This window comes from Sceloporus occidentalis, unplaced genomic scaffold, assembly GCF_023333645.1.
Source record: "Sceloporus occidentalis isolate IW3139 unplaced genomic scaffold, rSceOcc1.0.p SCAF_1, whole genome shotgun sequence".
NCBI classification, from domain to species: Eukaryota; Metazoa; Chordata; class Lepidosauria; order Squamata; family Phrynosomatidae; genus Sceloporus; species Sceloporus occidentalis.
Window position 1 is genome coordinate 63,804,843 of NW_028316981.1, and position 18,957 is coordinate 63,823,799.

Below are 18,957 nucleotides of genomic sequence, written 5' to 3' on the forward strand. Positions count from 1 at the left end.
GGCGGGGTACAGCAATTAAAAACATAAACCACAGTTAAAATACAACACAATAAAATCATTAAAATATACTCATAAGAGAACATATGCAATTAAAAAGTCATGATTCAAAATTGACTAGGCAGACCTGCTGGAAGAGATATGTCTTTAATGCTGTTTTAAAAGCAGTCAGCATTTTCAGCTATCATATCTCCTCCAGCAGACCATTCCACAATCTGGGAACAGCAGAGGAAAAAGTCCTCTGGGAAGCCATTGCCAGTATAGTCCTGTCCAGTTGGAGCAAACATTTCCCAGAAAACCTGATTGTACAGGGCGGATTGTACGAGAGAAGGCAATTCTGTAAATAACCTGGACTCAAATCATGTAGGACTTTGAAGATAATAACTAACACCTGGATACTAATTGGCAGTCAGTAGAGTGATTTTAAGATCAGTGTGATGTGATCGCTCCTGGATGTATCTGTAATCAGTCTGGCTGTCATATTCTGAACCAGTTGGAGGTTCCCAACTTGGTACAAAGATAATCCAATGTAGAGCACATTGCAGAAGTCCAGATTTGAGCTTACCAGCGCATTCATACCATCTTTACATGCCAGAGACTGAGCCAAAAATATTGTGATAAACTGTGGAAGGATACAGAGACACAGGTCAGGCTTAGTCCAAATTTCCATCCCACGCCATCCATTCCTTTTCTCCCCAATCCCCCATCTGCCTTTTTATTTATTATTTTTTACAAAGAGGGAGATATTAATTATGGAACGACCTTAATTCTGTCACAGCTGTCAACAATATTATACAAAGAATGAGGGTGCCTGTTTCTAGGAGACAACTGTTATGAGTAAATTGTGTGGAGTCCCATATTTTGGAGTCAAGCTGTCTTTCTTATGTGTAGCTGAAATGTGGAAGAGACACAGGGCCAGAGCAGATGGGCAGGAAAAAGCAGCTCAATCCTGCTTTTCCCCCAGAGCAGGTCAGAACCCTGCTACTCACACAGTCCACTCCTATGGGGAGCCGAATGCTCATGGCCGACTGCACAGTGCAGTGTCAAGCCATGCTGCTGGGTCATTTTTGTTGCCTCCCCACCATGCATATGCACCGTTGCACAAGCTCACCACCAGTGACCCCCTTCACTCAGTGTGAGAGTGATACATTGGCAAAGCAGAACAATGGAGGCCCCCATACATGCCCCCTTCATCCATGCCCCCTGCTGCACTGTCTGGTTTGTGTATATTGCAGTATATTGTAATATCATACATTGGAGTTGGTGCATTTTCATTTCTTTGCTTTGCTGCAGCCTCACACTTGCGTCAGGGTGTTTATATACAGGAGTGAACATGTGCATCTTCTGCACTAAGCTGAGCCATCCTGGGGTCTGTTTGCTCTAGTGTAACCCCAAAGCGGCTTCAATCTAGTTTCCACCCACTTTGGAGGTATCGTCTAAATGCCCTGCCTTTAAAGTGGTTGGAAACCACTTTATTTGGTCCATCCGTTCCACCTCACAGATCCTAGTGAAGAAGTAGGAGGAGAAGCCTCCTAGTTTGTCTGGAACTGCCTGGGCTTCAATTTGGAACTTTTTGTTTCTGTGTATACTAGTTCTATATAGTGATGCACAGAACTTCAGATTGGGATTTCTCAAGTTACTAAACAGAGAGCCTTCCAGTTTGGACTGAGACCTCACCTGAGCAATAAGGTTGTCCTTTCAATGGTATGCTTCCATGTGTTACTCCAACCCACAGTATCTGAATTCACACTTGGCTCTTGGTTTCTTGTTTCTGACCCATATTGACCCTATGGTTCAGTTGTGACCAGAGGTTGAAATATTGCTTTCTTAGAATTCAGCTCTACTGTCTTGGGGATTCAGGGAACTATAGCCCAAATAAATAACTTTCCCAAGATGTGGTGCTGCCATAGTCCAACACCTGGTAGATAGAGAAGACAGAACAACTTTCTTAATAGTGACATGTAGCATTTAAAAAAAAGAATTCATAGTATCCTTTGAACACCTGAGCACCAAAATTCTTATTCTTATGTTTTGGTGGGTAGGAGGCTGCCTCAAAGTGTAAATAGTTCTGTTTATTCCATAGCATAAAGTTTGCTTCTAATTTGAGCATAGAAAATGTGTTACCCAGCTATAGGAAGTTTGAAATACAGTGACATAGAACTAACACCATTAGAAGTGGAAAGAAAATATAATGCTGATAAGAAAGTGACATCCTCTGCTTCTACAAAAATAGTCCCAGTCTGGATTTTTTTTTTTATTTCAAGGAAAAATTATATCATCTTTGTCATTTGCTCAAGGGAGTTAAATGTAAAACTAACTTTATAATATTATTGGAAATGGTGGTTTACTAGTTGCCTGGATCAAATATGTACTGGTAGTTCAGCTTGTAATATCATCTACTAGAGAAGAGAGCTGTATTTACCAGTGTTTTAGCCATATTTTCTCACTTCTAAAATGCTGTTTGCCTCACGCCAAGCAAACTTAGTTTAGAGTAAGTGTTTATTTTGCAGTAAAATATCACAGGCTTTTCAAGATGGGAGAGAAGGGCTTACAACACAGGAGGATTGGAAACAAGAAAAAATTGCCAGTTATTTTCCCCTTTACTTTTTTTCCCCATTTGTTTTCCTAAATATTAGTTTAAAAAAAAAAACTGTTCCCCCTTTCCATTTTTAACAGTTTGGATTCCTGCCGTTTAAATTTAGTAAATTTAGTAGCACCCATGGACTATCCCTAAACAAATTAACCCTGTGTGGTTGAAGTGGATAAATCAGGCCTATATTACCCATGTCTTCACTAAATAAAGGGTGGAAATGATGCACCATACTAGATGCTGTTGGATTGTTCTCAGCATTCTTTCACATTGGCTCTGTTGGATAGGTCAACTGAGTCCAGCAACATTCAGAGGCCCCACATTAAACCATGCAGTCCCTTGAACTACACCAATCCCAAGGATCTCCCAAATTGAAAGAGAAGATGGAAATTCTGGATACTATCAGGGAATAGTGGAAGCAGCAAACCTGCATTCATTAAAAACAAATTCTGTTCTGCCCACTGGAGAACACAGCTGCTTTCAGGACAATGTTATGAAAGGGCACCACATTATTAGTTAATTTGTTGTAGTAATGCGGTAATGAGGCAGGATCATAGAATCGTAGAGTTGGAAGAGACCACAAGGGCCATCCAGTCCAACCCCATTCTGCCATGCAGAAAAACCCAATTAAAGCATACCTGACAGATGGCCATCCAGCCTCTGCTTAAAGACCTCCAAAGAAGGAGACTCCACTACACTCAGAGAGAGTGTGTTCCACTGTCGAACAGCCCTTATTGTCAGGAAGTTCCTCCTAATGTTGAGGTGGAATCTCTTTTCCTGCAGCTTGCATCCATTGCTCCGGGTCCTGTTCTCTGGAGCTGCAGAAAACAAGCTTGCTTCCTCCTCAATATGACATCCCTTCAAATATTTAAGCAGGGCTATCATATCACCTTCTTTTTTCCAGGCTAAACATCCCCAGCTCCCTAAGTCATTCCTCATAGGACATGGTTTCCAGACCCTTCACCATTTTAGTCACCCTCCTTTGGACATGTTCCAGTTTCTCAATGTCCTTTTTGAATTGTGGTGCCCAGAATTAGACACAATATTCTAGGTGGGCCCTAACCAAAGCAGAATATAGTGGCACTATTACTTCTCTTGATCTTGACCAGTGATGGCAAACCTATGGCACGCGTGCCAGAGGTGGCACTCGGAGCCCTCTCTGTGGGTACATGTGCTGTCGCCCCAGCACAGAGTTTGCCAGAGTTTGTTACCAGAAAGCCAGAGGGACATGGCACTTTGCAATAAATAAGTGGGTCTTGGGTTGCATTTGGGCACTCGGCCTCTAAAAGGTTCACCATCACTGATCTAGACACTATACTTTTATTGATGCAGCCTAAAATTGCATTGGCCTTTTTAGCTGCTGCAACACACTGTTGACTCATGTTCAACTTGTGGTCTACTTGGACTCCTAGATCCCTTTCACATGTAGTCTCGTCCAGCCAGATGTCCGCCATCATATATCTGTGCATTTCATTTTTCTGCCCAAAGTGCAGTACTTTACATTTCTCCATGTTGAATTTCATTTTGTTAGTTTTGGCCCAGCTTTCAAGTCTATTCAGGTCATTTTGAATTTTGATCCTGTCCACTGGAGTATTAGCTATTCCTCCTAATTTGGTGTCATCTGCAAATTTGATGAGTATGCTCCCAATTCTGTCATCCAGGTCATTGATAAAGATGTTGAACAGCACTGGCCTCAGGACAGAGCCCTGTGGGACCCCACTGGTCACTTCTCTCCAGGATGAAAAGGAGCCATTGTTGAGCACCCTTTGGGTTCAGCCAGACAACCAATTACAAATCTATGTAACAGTTACCTTGTCTGACCCACATTTTACAAGCTTGTTTGCAAGAATATCGTGGGAAACCTTGTCAAAGGCCTTACTGAAATCAAGATATACTATATCTACAGCATTCCCTTCATCTACCAAGCTGGTAATTTTATCAAAGAAAGAGATCCGATTTGTCTGGCATGACTTGTTTCTATGAAACCCATGTTGACTTTTTGTGATTATGGCATTGCCTTCTAGATGTTCACAGACTCTGTTTAATGATCTGCTCTAGAATCTTTCCTCGTATTGAGGTAAGACTAACTGGACGATAATTGTTGGGATCCTCTTTTTTCCCCTTTTTGAAGATGGGAACAACATTTGCCCTCCTCCAGTCTGCTGGGATTTCTCCTGTTTTCCAGGAGTTCTGAAAGATTATTGCCAATGGCTCCGATATTACATTTGCCAGTTCTTTTAATACCCTTGGATATAGTTCATCTGGTCCTGGAGACTTAAATTCATTTAGATTAACAAGATATTTCTGTACTATCTCTTTACTTATTACGTGCTGAAATTCCCCTTTTCTGTCCTCTGCTCCATTATCCTCAGGTTGAGCACCCTTTTCCTTTTCTGAGAACACTGAGGCAAAGAAGGTGTTGAGTAATACTGCCTTTTCTCTGTTCCCTGTTAACATTTTGCCATCTTCTCCATGTAGTGGCCCTACCATTTCCTCCTTCTTCCTTTTGCTGCAGACATATCCATATTGTTTATTTTTTTTAATCTCTCTAGCAAGCCTGAGTTCATTCTGTGCTTTAGCTTTTCTGACTTCACCCCTACATGTGTTTGCTATTGGTCTGAATTCCTTTTTTGTGATTTTCCCCTTTTTCCATTTCTTATACATGTTTAGTTTAAAACTTAGGTCAGTTGAAAGTTCCTTAGTCATCCATCCTGGTTTCTTGAGACACCTCCCATTTTTTTTCTCACTGGAACTGTTTGAAATTGTGCCTTCAGTATCTCCCTTTTGAGAAACTCCCATCCATCCTGAGCTCCCATCTCTTTTAATATTTCTGACCATGGGATCGCCCTCAGTATTTCTCTAAGTTTACTGAAATCCACTCTCCTAAAGTCTAGAATGCGTGTCTGACTATGTCTGGCTTCTCCTTTCCACTGTATAACAAACTCCAGGAGAACATGGTCACTTCCACCTAATGATCTCACCACTTGCACCCCATTAACCAAGTCATCCTTGTTGGTTAGGATCAGATCTAAAATAGCTGACCCCCTTGTTGCGTCTTCCATCTTTTGGACCATGAAATTGTCTCCAAGGCAAGTGAGGAATTTGCTAGACCTTGAGGATTTGGCTGAGTTTGACTTCACCCATCACTACTACATCTCTCCTTTCTGAATGCGTGATCATCTGTTCTAGAAAGACATCATCCAATTCCTCTATCTGACTTGGGAGTCTGTAGTAGACTTCGACCATAACATCCTTGTTGTTTCTCTCCTCTTTAATTTTTATCCAGATGCTCTCCACCTGGCTGCCAGTATTGATGTCCTGGATCTCTTCACTGGTATAAATATCTCGGACATATAGTGCTATTCCTCCTCCTTTCCTGTTTGGCCTATTTCTCTTAAAAAGATTATACCCCTCTATTTCAACATTCCAATTATGAGATTCATCCCACCAGGTTTCAGTGATGCCTATTATATCATGTTTGCTTTGCTTATTTCCCATGCTCTGTGCATTAGTGTAGAGACATCACAGACCATGTGTCCCCTTTACTTGCTGCCTGTGCAAGTTTTTTTTTACCTCCCACTGTTGGGTCCTTGCACTTTTTTGTCTCCCTCCCCCACGAAACTCAGTTTAAAACCCTCCTGATCAAATTCTTGACACTGTTGGCAAAGCATAAAATAATATGACCACTTATAAACATCTCCTGCAAGAGGAAAAATAATGGTATATTCTTTTCTTTCCTGTTTCCTTCTATATTATATAGGTGGCTCCTGTTTCTTACTTTCGAATATCCATGAGCCCAGTTTTCCACACTCACAACCATGAAGCATTGATGACATTGCCATTGGGTATGACACTGACTTTGATGATCCACTTCCATGACAACTTTGGAGATACTTTCCACTCACAAAATTCTGTCCTTGGATTTGCAATAAACAGGTAGTTGATACATGTATAATTTTACAGAGGCTATGGATAGATCAATATTCAATTAATTCACCATATTGGGACATGAAACTGATATGTACATTGGACCCACTTTCTAAAGATGCTGAATTAGCAGACTGAGAAACCAAAGAGGACAGTGGTAGTGATGGCACTACATTTCATTTCCCCATGCAATTATTTCTATACTTAATTGACAAACTTGTCCATACAGACTGGATCTTCCTAATCCAGAATTCCAAAATCTGAAATATTTCAATAATCCAAACTTTTTTCATGAGTGGCGGAGATAGTGACACCTTTACATGGTTCAGTGTGCACAGACTTTGGCGCTTTACAGACCACCCAAAATGGGTGGTCTTGCGCCGCTGCCGGTTGCTGCGTCTGGGAACCACAGCAGTCAAACTGTGCGGTGCCTGGGCGCAGCAAGAAAGAAGCGCCAAAATGGGGCTTCTTCCTGTGCCCTGAAAAAGGTGCCGCAAGGTGCGAGGCGCGCACTTGCAGCGCCACTTCCGGGCGCAACGTCAAAATGGTGGTGCCCATCTGTATGCGGCACCGCCATTTTGACATACTTATTACGCGCAAGGGGCAAGGCGCTTCAGGAAGCGCCGCCCCTCGCACGTAACGACGGCTCCTCATAGGGCCCGTCCGGAAAGCGCCTTAGTTTCATACACAAACTATTTTAAGTATTGTATAAAATTTCCTTCAGGCTATGTGTATAAGATCTGTATGAACTTAAGTGAATTTTATGTTTAGACTTGGGTTCCATCTCCAAGTTATCTCATTTGTTACGTACAGTCGCCCCTTCATTTTTGTGGACTTGAAATCTGCATCTGTCACCTGTGGGAAGCAAACTGAGAGGGACAACATTGGGCGCACGCCGCCCTTCAAGCCAGTGGGGCTTGAATATCAGCGAGTTTCCATTTTTGTGGGAAGGCCCAGAACAGATCCCTTGCAAAAATGGAGGGGAGACTATATATGCAAATACAAATACTCCCCAAAAAAAAAAAAAAAAAAATCCAAAACACCTCTGGTCCCAAGCATTTCAGATAAGGAAGTCTCAATCTGTTCTGGAAAGCAGAGAAAGTATTGCTTAACTTCCTTGCTTTAAAGTTATGTTCTTTGCAAAAGATAATTTCCAGAGCCTAGAAATTATGCTTTGGGCTTTGTAACTCCCAAATTCCATCAGCTGATCTACTGATAGCTATGCTGGATGGGGGCATTCTGAGAGCTGCAGTCCCAGAAAATAACTGTTTCAAAAACTCTGTTTTGTTCCAAATTCTTTCTTTTTAATAGTTTCTATTCTGAGTGGGATTTCATAGTAATCTTTAACATATTTACTTGGAATAAATATGTAGAACTGATATATAGTTAGAGTCCAGTAATTTACAAATTATTCTAATCACACCTATTTATAAATGACTGATATATAATCATGTGTATATTTTCTTGGACGTTCTGTATAAGAAAGATTGGTAAAGAACTGTTAGAAAGATTAGCTTATTAGTAACTGAGTACTACACACATCTGCCTATGCTATTCTAGACATATGTGAGATATATGGCTATTCTGATCTGCTGTCATTTAACCTTGTCAGGAGCCATGATATTCAGAGATATAATGAAGTGTTATATCCAGAAATGTAATAAAATCAGGCACCTTTTTTTTTAAAAAAATTATTTTTGTTTACAGAGATGATTTTGTACAGGTTGGGAAAGGAGTCTCCAACAACACTTTGATAATCCGAACAATGAATGTAGGCCTGAGTTTGCTTAAGGTCTGGGATGCAGAGCACAACAATATGGCAGATTATGTGCCTCTTCCTGTGCAAGATGCCATCTATCCAGAGCACATAGATATTATCATAGGTGATGTTATTTGCTTAACTTCCTCACTGGTAAATCAAGAAGGTAAGAAATCATTGAATGACAATTGATTTTAGAGTGAATAGAAGAGTCTTCATCAGTGTTAAATTGCCATGAAAACTTTGTACTGTTGTATGCATAGTTCATCTTAAAACAACCAACTGTATTATTCATTATGTTGTTACTATTAAATGTCAACCCCTGTTCTTGCTAACAAGATGAAGTGATTTAATAATCTCCACTATGTATCCATATATAACAAGTTATATCAAAATTATATACCATTTGTTTTGAATTGTGATTTCTATTGATCTTTAAGATAATATATTTAATTTATTAAATATACATTTAATAAATTGCAGTTTCATTATGTGTATGAAAAAGAATAAACTGACCATGATTTATACTTTGTAGGTCACAAGGCAGAATATGTGATTTAGCCTAAATATTTATTTTATTATATATTGAAATGTTTTTATCCTGCCCTGTATCAAGAAATCTCAGGATAGAGTACAGGTAAAATAAAATCTAACAGGTTAAAATAATATTTTAAAAATTTAAGTAGAATAAAAACATATTAAATAAATTTTCAGAATAAAACAACTTAAAATATTAAAACAGGTTAAAAACCTCATGCATAGCATTTGAGGTTAATCAGAGACTGGCATTATATGATATCTGTATGGTATTCCAATCAGCAGTCAAGCCATTGCATTTTGAAATAATTGTGGTTTCCACATCGCTTCAAGGGCTGTCCCACGCAGAGTATATTACAGCAGTCTAATCAGGAATTTACCACTATGGGCACTTTATCTCTATCCAGGAAAAGTCATAGCTAGCATACCAGTCAAAGCTGGCAGAAAGAACTCTGAACTGTCCCTATGCTACATAATGCCCTTATATAGTAGCTCGTGCAAATTGGAGCACCAGGGTTTATTATAAATATAAAATTTACTAATAGCCTCTTTCTTTCTTTTTACAGGTTTGTCAGGAATATGGAGTTCTTCTTTGAACAGTATTCTTCAGATTGATCCAAAGACAGGAGTAGGAGTAGCAAGGAATTTTGGAACTGTGACAATATATTATGAGATTCCTGGAGTACTAAAGACATACAGGGAGGTAAGGAACATCTGAAGTCCACTTGAGTGGTTGATATTCTGTGTTGCATGCACTGTCATTCCATACTGTTCTCATTGGCTTCCCAATGCTGTTTATGAAGATCTGTAAGTTTAAAAAGCATCTTGAGATCTGAAGCTCTTTGGCAAAATGATTTTTCCCCTGAATGTTCTACCAATGTATGGTATACCAACACATCTGCAAGCCAAAGTGTATTTTTAGATGAAATGTGTATGTGCCTTCAAGTTGCCTGTTGACTTATGGTGAACTTATGAATTTCAAAGGATTTTCTTAGGCAAGGACTACTCAGATGTAGTTTTGCCAGTTCATTCTTCTGAAAAATAGCTTGTAGCACCTGGTATTTATTGGCTGTCTACCATCCAAGTACTAGCCAGAGCTTTACCATGCTTAGCTTCCAAGATCAGACAGGATCTCGTGCCTTCAGGGTATCTAGGCTTTTAAATGAAAAACTGAAGTGAGAAGCTTTTTAAAAAAATTATCATCATACATCTTCTAGATACCAGCCATCATTAATATCAAAAGTAGCATGTCACCTGGTTTGTTATTTTTTTCATTTATACTTAAGTTTACTCTTATGTCTCTTATATCTTAATAGGTTTCAGTTAAATGGTATTTTGGTATCATCTGTTCTTGATGAAGCAGAATATTTAAATTTATATATTAACTAGAATGAGCAATACTACGTTAGTCTGAAATTACCTTTCTATAAGTATGTCACCAAATCTTATGTGACATGCAAGTTTCTCTTGTCTTAGGCCCAGTACAGATTGGCACAAAGTGCTGGCCTATGGACACAGTCACAGCAGAGCATTCACACGCTGGATGTTATGACTCCGCTCCCTCACACCATGACGCTGCGCACTGTTCTAGACGGCACACAACATCATGGTGAGATCCTGACAGTGCATCATAAAGCCACGCCGCTGCAGCTGTGATGCCCTTTAGAGGGCACAAAAAGGAGCTGCATTTTGTGGCTCCTTTTTCCGCCCTCCAGATGCCAGATCAGGGCTGTGGCATGCGGTGGCCGCAACCCCAATCCGGCCAGCAAAGGAGCAGCTGCATGCCTCTCCTTAGCGGCTCTTTGTACAGCCCCTTAATGAGTTTTTCATCCAAGTAAGCATGCACGCTATCTTCAATAAGTAATACCATGATCTTTTCCCTTTAAGGTGTCAGTTAATGTACCTGAGAGGATTGTAGCAACTCATATGAGTGGGCTAAAAACAATTTTGCAGGGCACTTCAGCTTCTAAAGTGATCATTAAAATTGGACAGAGAAGTACAAATATGAAAGGTATGCTGATTAACTTCTTTTTTTTTAACCAAAACATCATTTTCATCTGTGGATTTTTTATGTAATATTAATTTTGTATGTAAATATTACAACAAATAATGCTGTGTACAATGTATTAAGTATCATTATGAGAAGTTGTCCAAAGAGCTATTTTTAGTATATCTCCAGTTTTAGTAAGCTAGATCAAGGAAGGTTTTAGTGAAGTAGTTTTAGTGGAGCATGGGCATCTTGTGGAAGAAATATCAAAATTCTATTCCAACTACAATAGATTCCACTGATTTAATAATTCCTACCTATTCTAACTCTGCAGTCATATACGTTTGCCAGGAAGGCAGCAATCAAGAAAATATGAGGAGAGGGGTTCCAAAAACATTGTTGAGGTTGCATGTGGCCCCAGGGATACACTTTGTTCACCTAAGGAAAGAAGATGATTAAACTGGGACTCTGGCCCTTGCGGCCTCTTCCAGCTCTTTGATTCAATGATTCTATACACTTTTACATTCTTTTCCCCTTAAATATCCTCATTTAATGGCACCTTTTTATGCTCAGTGGAGACGAACAATCATCGGTTCCTTCACCCATAGTGAGGCAATTGTTACGTGAGGTGGCCAAACTCATGACCTTTGTGGGGGGGATCCTTTAATGTCCCATAAGTTACTGTTTGAGAACATAAGTGTCTTAAATGGAGAGCTTCAGATTGTGACATCAGTAATAGTTTTTGTGATATGACAAATTTATAATGATTTATAAGTAAGTATATTTTAACAAGAAAAATCAGAGGACTTGGCAATTTCTTATATACTGAAAATATTTCTAAGGGAGCTAATGCCCCATTTTGGTCCAGTAATAAATGACACAATTTATCTTCTTGGCTACCTCTGGAAAACACACTAGTGACACTTCCACAGTATTCTATGCTTAAGGGTTTTCAAAGCCTTCATCCAAAGTTTAAATGAAGTGAAATCACATGCAGTTCAATATGACCTCTCACCTAACAACACTTTACACCTCATTCATTCTCAGTAATGATTGTTGTAAAGCTTTCAGTGTTAAAGTATTTCATCAGTGAGGGAAGTAATTCTGTAAGTCCTTGTGCTCTAATCAACGCCTCTCATTTTTTTAAATACTCAAAATCAAAAGAAAATTACAGTTGTACATGAATTTTCTTACCACAGTGCATTATTGGACTAATGTTTGTTTTTGTGATATTTCATCTCCCTTACTCAATTTTCCTTAGGAGAATGTTCTCCTGCTCAAATTGAAGTAATTGAAGAAATGAAACCTCAGTCTATTATCAGCTGCCAACTTCATTTCAACAATGATATATTTGATCTCCCAGTCTCGGAGGTTTTTACAGCAGAACCTGGGTTTGATGTAGCTTCAGGTGAGATAGAAGCACCACATTGTATTAATTGTTCCATTGCTCACCTGCCAGGAAGCTCAAGCTGATGGGCACAATTTACAGGCAGGGATGAAGGGTGAGGTGTAATGCTGCAGGTGCACACACACTCCTGCAAGATAGTAATAGGCCTTACCTACTCCATAATGATTGTAGTGAGATGCAGAGGGAGATTTGGTGGTGTAGATTGATTCTCTGTTAGGATGATACGATCTCACATGTTTTGAACCACATTACTGTATAGCATTGGTCAATTTAGTCATCTCTACATAAAAGGGAAAGGGGGGGGGGAGAGAAGGGATTTAGTATAATCTTTAATACTAACTAATTTGTTTTAGCATAAGCATTGGTGGATTTCATTACACTTCTTCAGATGCACTGAAGAAGTCATATCTGGTCTATTTTGTCTGTTAAACATTAATGCTGGGCAAGTTTGATTTAGTCACATTTGGTTTGTTAGGAAGGATTGGTGAGCACCCATGGGCATTTACAAAGTGTTTGGTGGTTTCTGATTCCAGTAGCCTTAGATTAATTGGTAAGGTAGGATCCCTTTGGGATTCTTTCTTCTACCATCCAGAATTCATAGGCAACAAGTCTGGAGTGACATGAAGGTATCCCTACCTGGCATATATGTGTATATTTGGCATCCCCATCCTTTGGGTCTGGTTGGGCTTAAAGGTAAAGGTAAAGATACTCCTCATTGACAAGGTTGTCGAGGCATGCCCAACCATAGGAGGGTGGTGCTCATCTCCATTACTAAGCCAAAGAGTCAGCATTGTCAGAGACTACTCTGTGATCATGTGGCCAGCATGACTGCACAGAATACTGTTTACCTTCCCACCAAAGTGGTACCTATTTATTTACTTGCCTTTGCATGCTTTCGAACTGCTAGGTTGGCAGAGTCTGGGAGCTCATCCCATCATGCGGCACCCAGCACTCAAACTGCCAACCTGCCAATCTTGCAATCAACAGAGTAGGCGTCTTAACATGGCTATTTATAATAAAAGTTTTCCTAGAGTATTCCTCTACTGCTTTTGCAGATTATAGTTGTCAGTCTTCCTGCTTATAGGTGGCCGGCCAACCCCTGGTACTGCTGCCTCTCCTCTTCTCTGCCACTTAGTCTCAATGTCCTAGGCTACAGGAATCAGAAACCAGCAATCACTTTATATAAGTGCCCATGGATGCTCACTAATCCCTCCTGACAAACCAAATGTGACTGAATCAACCTTAACCAGCATAAAAGTGTCACATTAAATAAGAGACTGAGCAGCCTAAATCAAAATGTTACTCTTGGGTAGACCCACTGGATCAATAAGAATTTGGGAAAGCCATAATGTTAGTCCCATTGATTGAATGGTCCAGCTCTAACTATTTAGTCTGGTGAATTTCGTTAGTTCCATTTTGAATGTGTCAATGTTATTGCCACATCTTGTGGTAGCAATGTATAAGTACTTAATTGTATGTTACAATTTATTTTTAACTGTTCTGAATCTACTGACAGTCAATTTCATTGGGTCATTCAAATTCTATTATTACATTACAATCCTTAAATCTCCTTCATAATGATTATGTAGAAACTATGTAGAGACTGAGGATTTTGTTTGTATGAATCAAATATTTCAATTGTTTTTTGTAGGATTTTGGGGCTATCTGGCCATGTTCGAGAAGAGTTTATTCCTGACATTTTGCCCGCATCTCTGGCTAGCATCTTCAAAGAATGCATTCTCTGAAGATGTCTGCCACAGATGCTGGCAAAATGTCAGGAATAAACTCTTCTAGAACATGGCCAGATAGCCCGAAAAACCCACAAAAAATATGGATGCTGGCCATGAAAGCCTTCAACTTCAGATATTTCAATTTTTTCTTAAACACAATTCCTATTTTATTAGCAATTTGTTTTTGTCTGTTCTGTGTAAATCAAAGCACTTAGCATGGAAATATATCATCTCCACTATTGAAAAGGAATATAAATAATGCCATTTCAGTTTTACTTTTAATCTTATATTTTCTCCATATTCCTGTTTGTAAGAAACTACATTCTGAGACCCTTTCATATTACACATTTATAGCACTCTGATTCCTCTTAAACTGCCATAACAACATCCTGTGGAATCCTGGGATATGCAGGGGGGGGGGCATTTCGAATTCTTGGCCAGAGAGATCTAGAGCTTCACCAGATTGCAAGCCCCAGGATTGCATAGGATTTAGCCATGGTAATTAACATGAAATCACAGTGTGTAGTTGTTTGGGTGGTTTAGTTTATTTTTGATAGTATATAGAAGTGAAAAATGTGGTATGCCTTCATAGCAATTTCCCATTCTATTCTGATTTTTTAAAATCCTGTTTCATGACTAACAAGTTGAGAAAGCAAAAATAATAAGTTGATAAAAGGTAAAGTAAAGGTTTTTCCTTGACATAAATGTATAATCGTAGCCAACAGAGTGTGTGTGTGTGCGCGTGCACACGCTCATCTCCATTACTAAGCTGAAGAGCCAGCGTTGTTCAAATATGACTCTGGTGGTAGCAACTAGCAATATGTCTGTTGATATCACACATAATCCAGTGCCTGATAGAAAACTATATTACTCAATAAGCTGGGCCAGCAAATAAATTCACTGGGAAGTTAAAATGGGTGAAGATGAAGAAGAATTTCAAAAATGTGGACCAGCCGATGTAACCCACTGTTTCAAGAGCCTTCTTCCTTAGATGAGAAACTGTCGAAGGCACCTAAGTGTTGGCCCTAGGCTGCTTCCTCACTGCAGAAATAATCCAATTTGATACCACTTTAACTGCCATGGCTCAGTGCTGTGGAATTCTGGGAATTGTAGTTTTACTTTTAATCTTATATTTTCTCCATATTCCTGTTTGTAAGAAACTACATTCTGAGACCCTTTCATATTACACATTTATAGCACTCTGATTCCTCTTAAACTGCCATAACAACATCCTGTGGAATCCTGGGATATGCAGTGGGGGGGGGGGGCATTTCGAATTCTTGGCCAGAGAGATCTAGAGCTTCACCAGATTGCAAGCCCCAGGATTGCATAGGATTTAGCCATGGTAATTAACATGAAATCACAGTGTGTAGTTGTTTGGGTGGTTTAGTTTATTTTTGATAGTATATAGAAGTGAAAAATGTGGTATGCCTTCATAGCAATTTCCCATTCTATTCTGATTTTTTAAAATCCTGTTTCATGACTAACAAGTTGAGAAAGCAAAAATAATAAGTTGATAAAAGGTAAAGTAAAGGTTTTTCCTTGACATAAATGTATAATCGTAGCCAACAGAGTGTGTGTGTGTGCGCGTGCACACGCTCATCTCCATTACTAAGCTGAAGAGCCAGCGTTGTTCAAATATGACTCTGGTGGTCATGTGGCAGCATGAGTGCACCAAATGCTATTACCTTCCCACTGAACTGGTATCTATTCATCTACCAGTACTTGCATTTGCATGCTTTCAAAATGCTAGGTTGGCAGAAGCTGGGACTAGTGAAAGGAGCTCAGCACATCATGCAGCACTCAGGCCTTGAACTGCCAACCTTCTGACTTTATGATCATCAGAACTGGCATCTTAACCACTAAGCCACTGCATCCCCTGTAGACTAATATAAATAATAAATAATAATATAATTAACTGGTAGATAAGTAATAATACATAGATGCAGATATGGCAAGAAAGCTTGATGATGATATGATGATGGTAGTGGTGATGATCATGATGATTAGGATTGGCTAGAATTGCTGTGTTAAAGATAACACAACACCTGTTCTTTCTAGCAATTCCAATCATCATCATAATCACCACCATCATCAAGCTTGCTTGACATAGCTGTAGTAAACTGGTGGTACTAAATTTGGTTGTCAGTATCAGTAAACACTCTCCTATCTCAGTGCTACAGACCATGACAAGGGTCCAAAACACAGCAGAAATAATCCAGTTTGAGACCTCTTTAACTACCCTGGCTCAGTGCTAGGGAACCCTGGGAGTTTGTGGCACTGGAGAAGGCTAAATGTCTCACAAAATGACAAATCCCAGAATACCCTAGCATTGAGACAAGACAGCTAAAGAAGATTATTTCTGCGGTGTGCTTTGGACCAAAGTTGTACCTGGCAAAGGTATTCACCGGAGGAAGTAGTTTACAGCAATGCATCAGCAGGAATTTGATGGGGGGTGTCATAAGCCAGAAGAGTGAGCCCTTTCTCCATAGATTCAATCACCCACGGCTTGAAAATATTTTAAAAATACATACATTCCATAAAGTAAGCCTTGATTTTGCCATTTTATATACGGGATACCATTTTCCTATGCCATTATATATAATGGGACTTGAGTATCCATGGGTCTTAGTATCCACAGGTAGGAGTGGAGGGTCCTGGAACCAAACCCCAGCTGATACCAAAGGCTCACTTTACTGTATTTGTGTCCATTGGCTACAACTGGTTTGTCTCTTTTTTCTTTTCTGCAAACTTGCAATGGGCTGCTGCACGTGGCTTGGGGACTAGCACTAGTCCATAGCCCACCCCTTTTGAATAGTGCTGGCTTAGACAGTACTGTTCCACATAGTGTCTGGTAATTCTAAACATGGCATTAATTGTGGTGATTTCACACTCAGGCTCTCCTACTGGCATTAATAGGACATCTTTCTGAATGCTTATATTGGTGGGCACAACATTCAACTGCATATCATCTAGACAACTAAGAAGGTGGGAAGAAGCTATTAACATTCAAATGGGTTTTGTGTTTTTTAGGACACTATACTTGTTCCATCACAGTACAGAGACTTACTGACAAACAGCTAAAGCAACTCAGCATGAGCAAAACCACTATAATTGTTACAGCTTCAGTCCTGGACAACCATTTCTCCATGGAGCAGATCAGCACTGAAGTGCCATTTAATTCAGGATTTTTTGCTAATCAGACTGAAATTATCCTAAGTAATCATTACACAAGTTCTGATGTGAAGATCTTTGGAGCCATTGAGATTCTCGAGAATCTTGAAGTGAGTAATGACAAGTATTTACTCTTAACATGGAGCCATCACTAGAAAATGTTGATACTCTCCAGTCTAATCAATATGATAATATGAGCCGAGACAAGAGAAAATCAAAGCAAACTGGATTTCTGCCAAGTATAAAAACTTGTACAAAAGTAAAAAAGACATTATCTCACTCATCCTGGCAGTCTTTGTACATAAAGTTTAAAATAAAATTGCAAGTACTTTGAGATGTTTTCTATTCACTAGAGAGGGCACTGAAATAAGAGCAAAGCAGTTGTTAAGATGGATAGATTCAGGCTTTCATCTACACTACAGCATGCATACATATATCTCACAAGCTTGCTATTTTACTGGATGATTTTAGGCCTCCTACCACAACTTTGTCTTCCGTTAATTATATTAGCAAGCTAAAAAAATGTAACATTAATTAATTTATTTTCTTTAAATGTACCCATGAGTATAAAGTAGACATTCAAACATTTGTTAGGGGAAACAAATATTCAGACTTCCATTCAGTTTCATGAACCTGGCAAAAAATTATCATTGCCATTTTAGCTGAGCAATTCAGCTGCAGAATAATAGAGAAAAGTGAGAGTTTTCAGCAGGCTGGGACAAAACAGGGATATGATACCTGAAGAAAGAGAGGAGGGAGGGAGGAAAAGAGAGAATATCATCCTACATCGTACTCATTAGTCACATGTACACATTAGTCACCACAATTGTACTATGAAACTAGTTAGACTAAATGACAAAGTAAATCAGGCTGGTTTGTACCTGTCTTAAATCAGAGTGACCCAGTGTGGGGCTGGCATGGAATGACACAGTCCAAAGCACTTTAAACTAATCCAAATACACAAATGTTAAAAAAATAAGCAAGGAGAAAAGTAGAAAGTGTGTTTTCAACATAAACACTAAGGTGGTACGATGTGGAAGGGGAAAAGGAAATTAAGGTTTGATAATTGGTACAGTTGGCTCTCTTCTCCCATGGGCTTGCCATTCATGGAGTGGATGACCCCACCCCATTCTCCAAATTGGCAGCGTGTGTACACAATCGCGCCAACACGGTTGCGCACATATAATGCCACCACTGAGAACAACAGGGCTAGAACTCACATGGATTTTGCTATCTGTAGAAAGGGGGTCTAAAACAGAACCCCCGTGAATACAAAGAACCGACTGTACCTCTATCATGCAATGTAAGACAAGAATTTCACTACCACTCTCCACCCATACTGCTTATGGGTAGGGACTCTGAATTTATATGCAGTTATAAAGCCAGTTATTTCCATCTCTTCATTCATTTACTGACTGTAATAGTATTAGTAGCATATCATGGAAGAGCTGGGGTAAGGAGTGGGTAGTTTCCTATTGTCTTGTCTAATATCCTAAGTTAACGTGCTGTTTGGCTTTCTTGTTAGTTGGTCTGTTTTCTAGTTTCTGTGTGTTCTAGCTGGCAAAACCTATTATTCCCAAACCAACCCACTGGTCTGGGACCAGTTTGCCATAGTAACAAATCTCAGGATTGCTGTCTGCCTCCACTGCAAGCTACAAATGAAAAGGCAGCACCAGCAGCCTACTCAAGCAATTTAAGAGGTAGCACCAAGTACTCTTGTTGAAGACAGAGGCAGAAAAGTCCTAGCATCCAGGAGTAGTGTGAAGACTTGTGAGGCAGGACCAAAAAGTACTAAATCTCCTAAAAGCAGAAGCAAGTAGTCCTCCCCTGTTGGGCTTAGACTGGCAG

General features: G+C 39.5%; 1 protein-coding gene across 1 annotated transcript in view; it reads left to right on the top strand.

The window, feature by feature from the left end:
- LOC149321492 (nuclear pore membrane glycoprotein 210-like) overlaps positions 1 to 18,957 on the top strand; it is a 131,188-nt gene that overhangs the window by 102,262 nt on the left and 9,969 nt on the right. The window contains exons 30-35 of the mRNA XM_089523152.1: positions 6,348 to 6,523; positions 8,222 to 8,439; positions 9,377 to 9,513; positions 10,698 to 10,821; positions 12,059 to 12,205; positions 16,969 to 17,219. Coding sequence (XP_089379278.1) covers positions 6,348 to 6,523; positions 8,222 to 8,439; positions 9,377 to 9,513; positions 10,698 to 10,821; positions 12,059 to 12,205; positions 16,969 to 17,219 — 1,053 coding nt within the window. The remainder of the gene's footprint in view (positions 1 to 6,347; positions 6,524 to 8,221; positions 8,440 to 9,376; positions 9,514 to 10,697; positions 10,822 to 12,058; positions 12,206 to 16,968; positions 17,220 to 18,957) is intronic.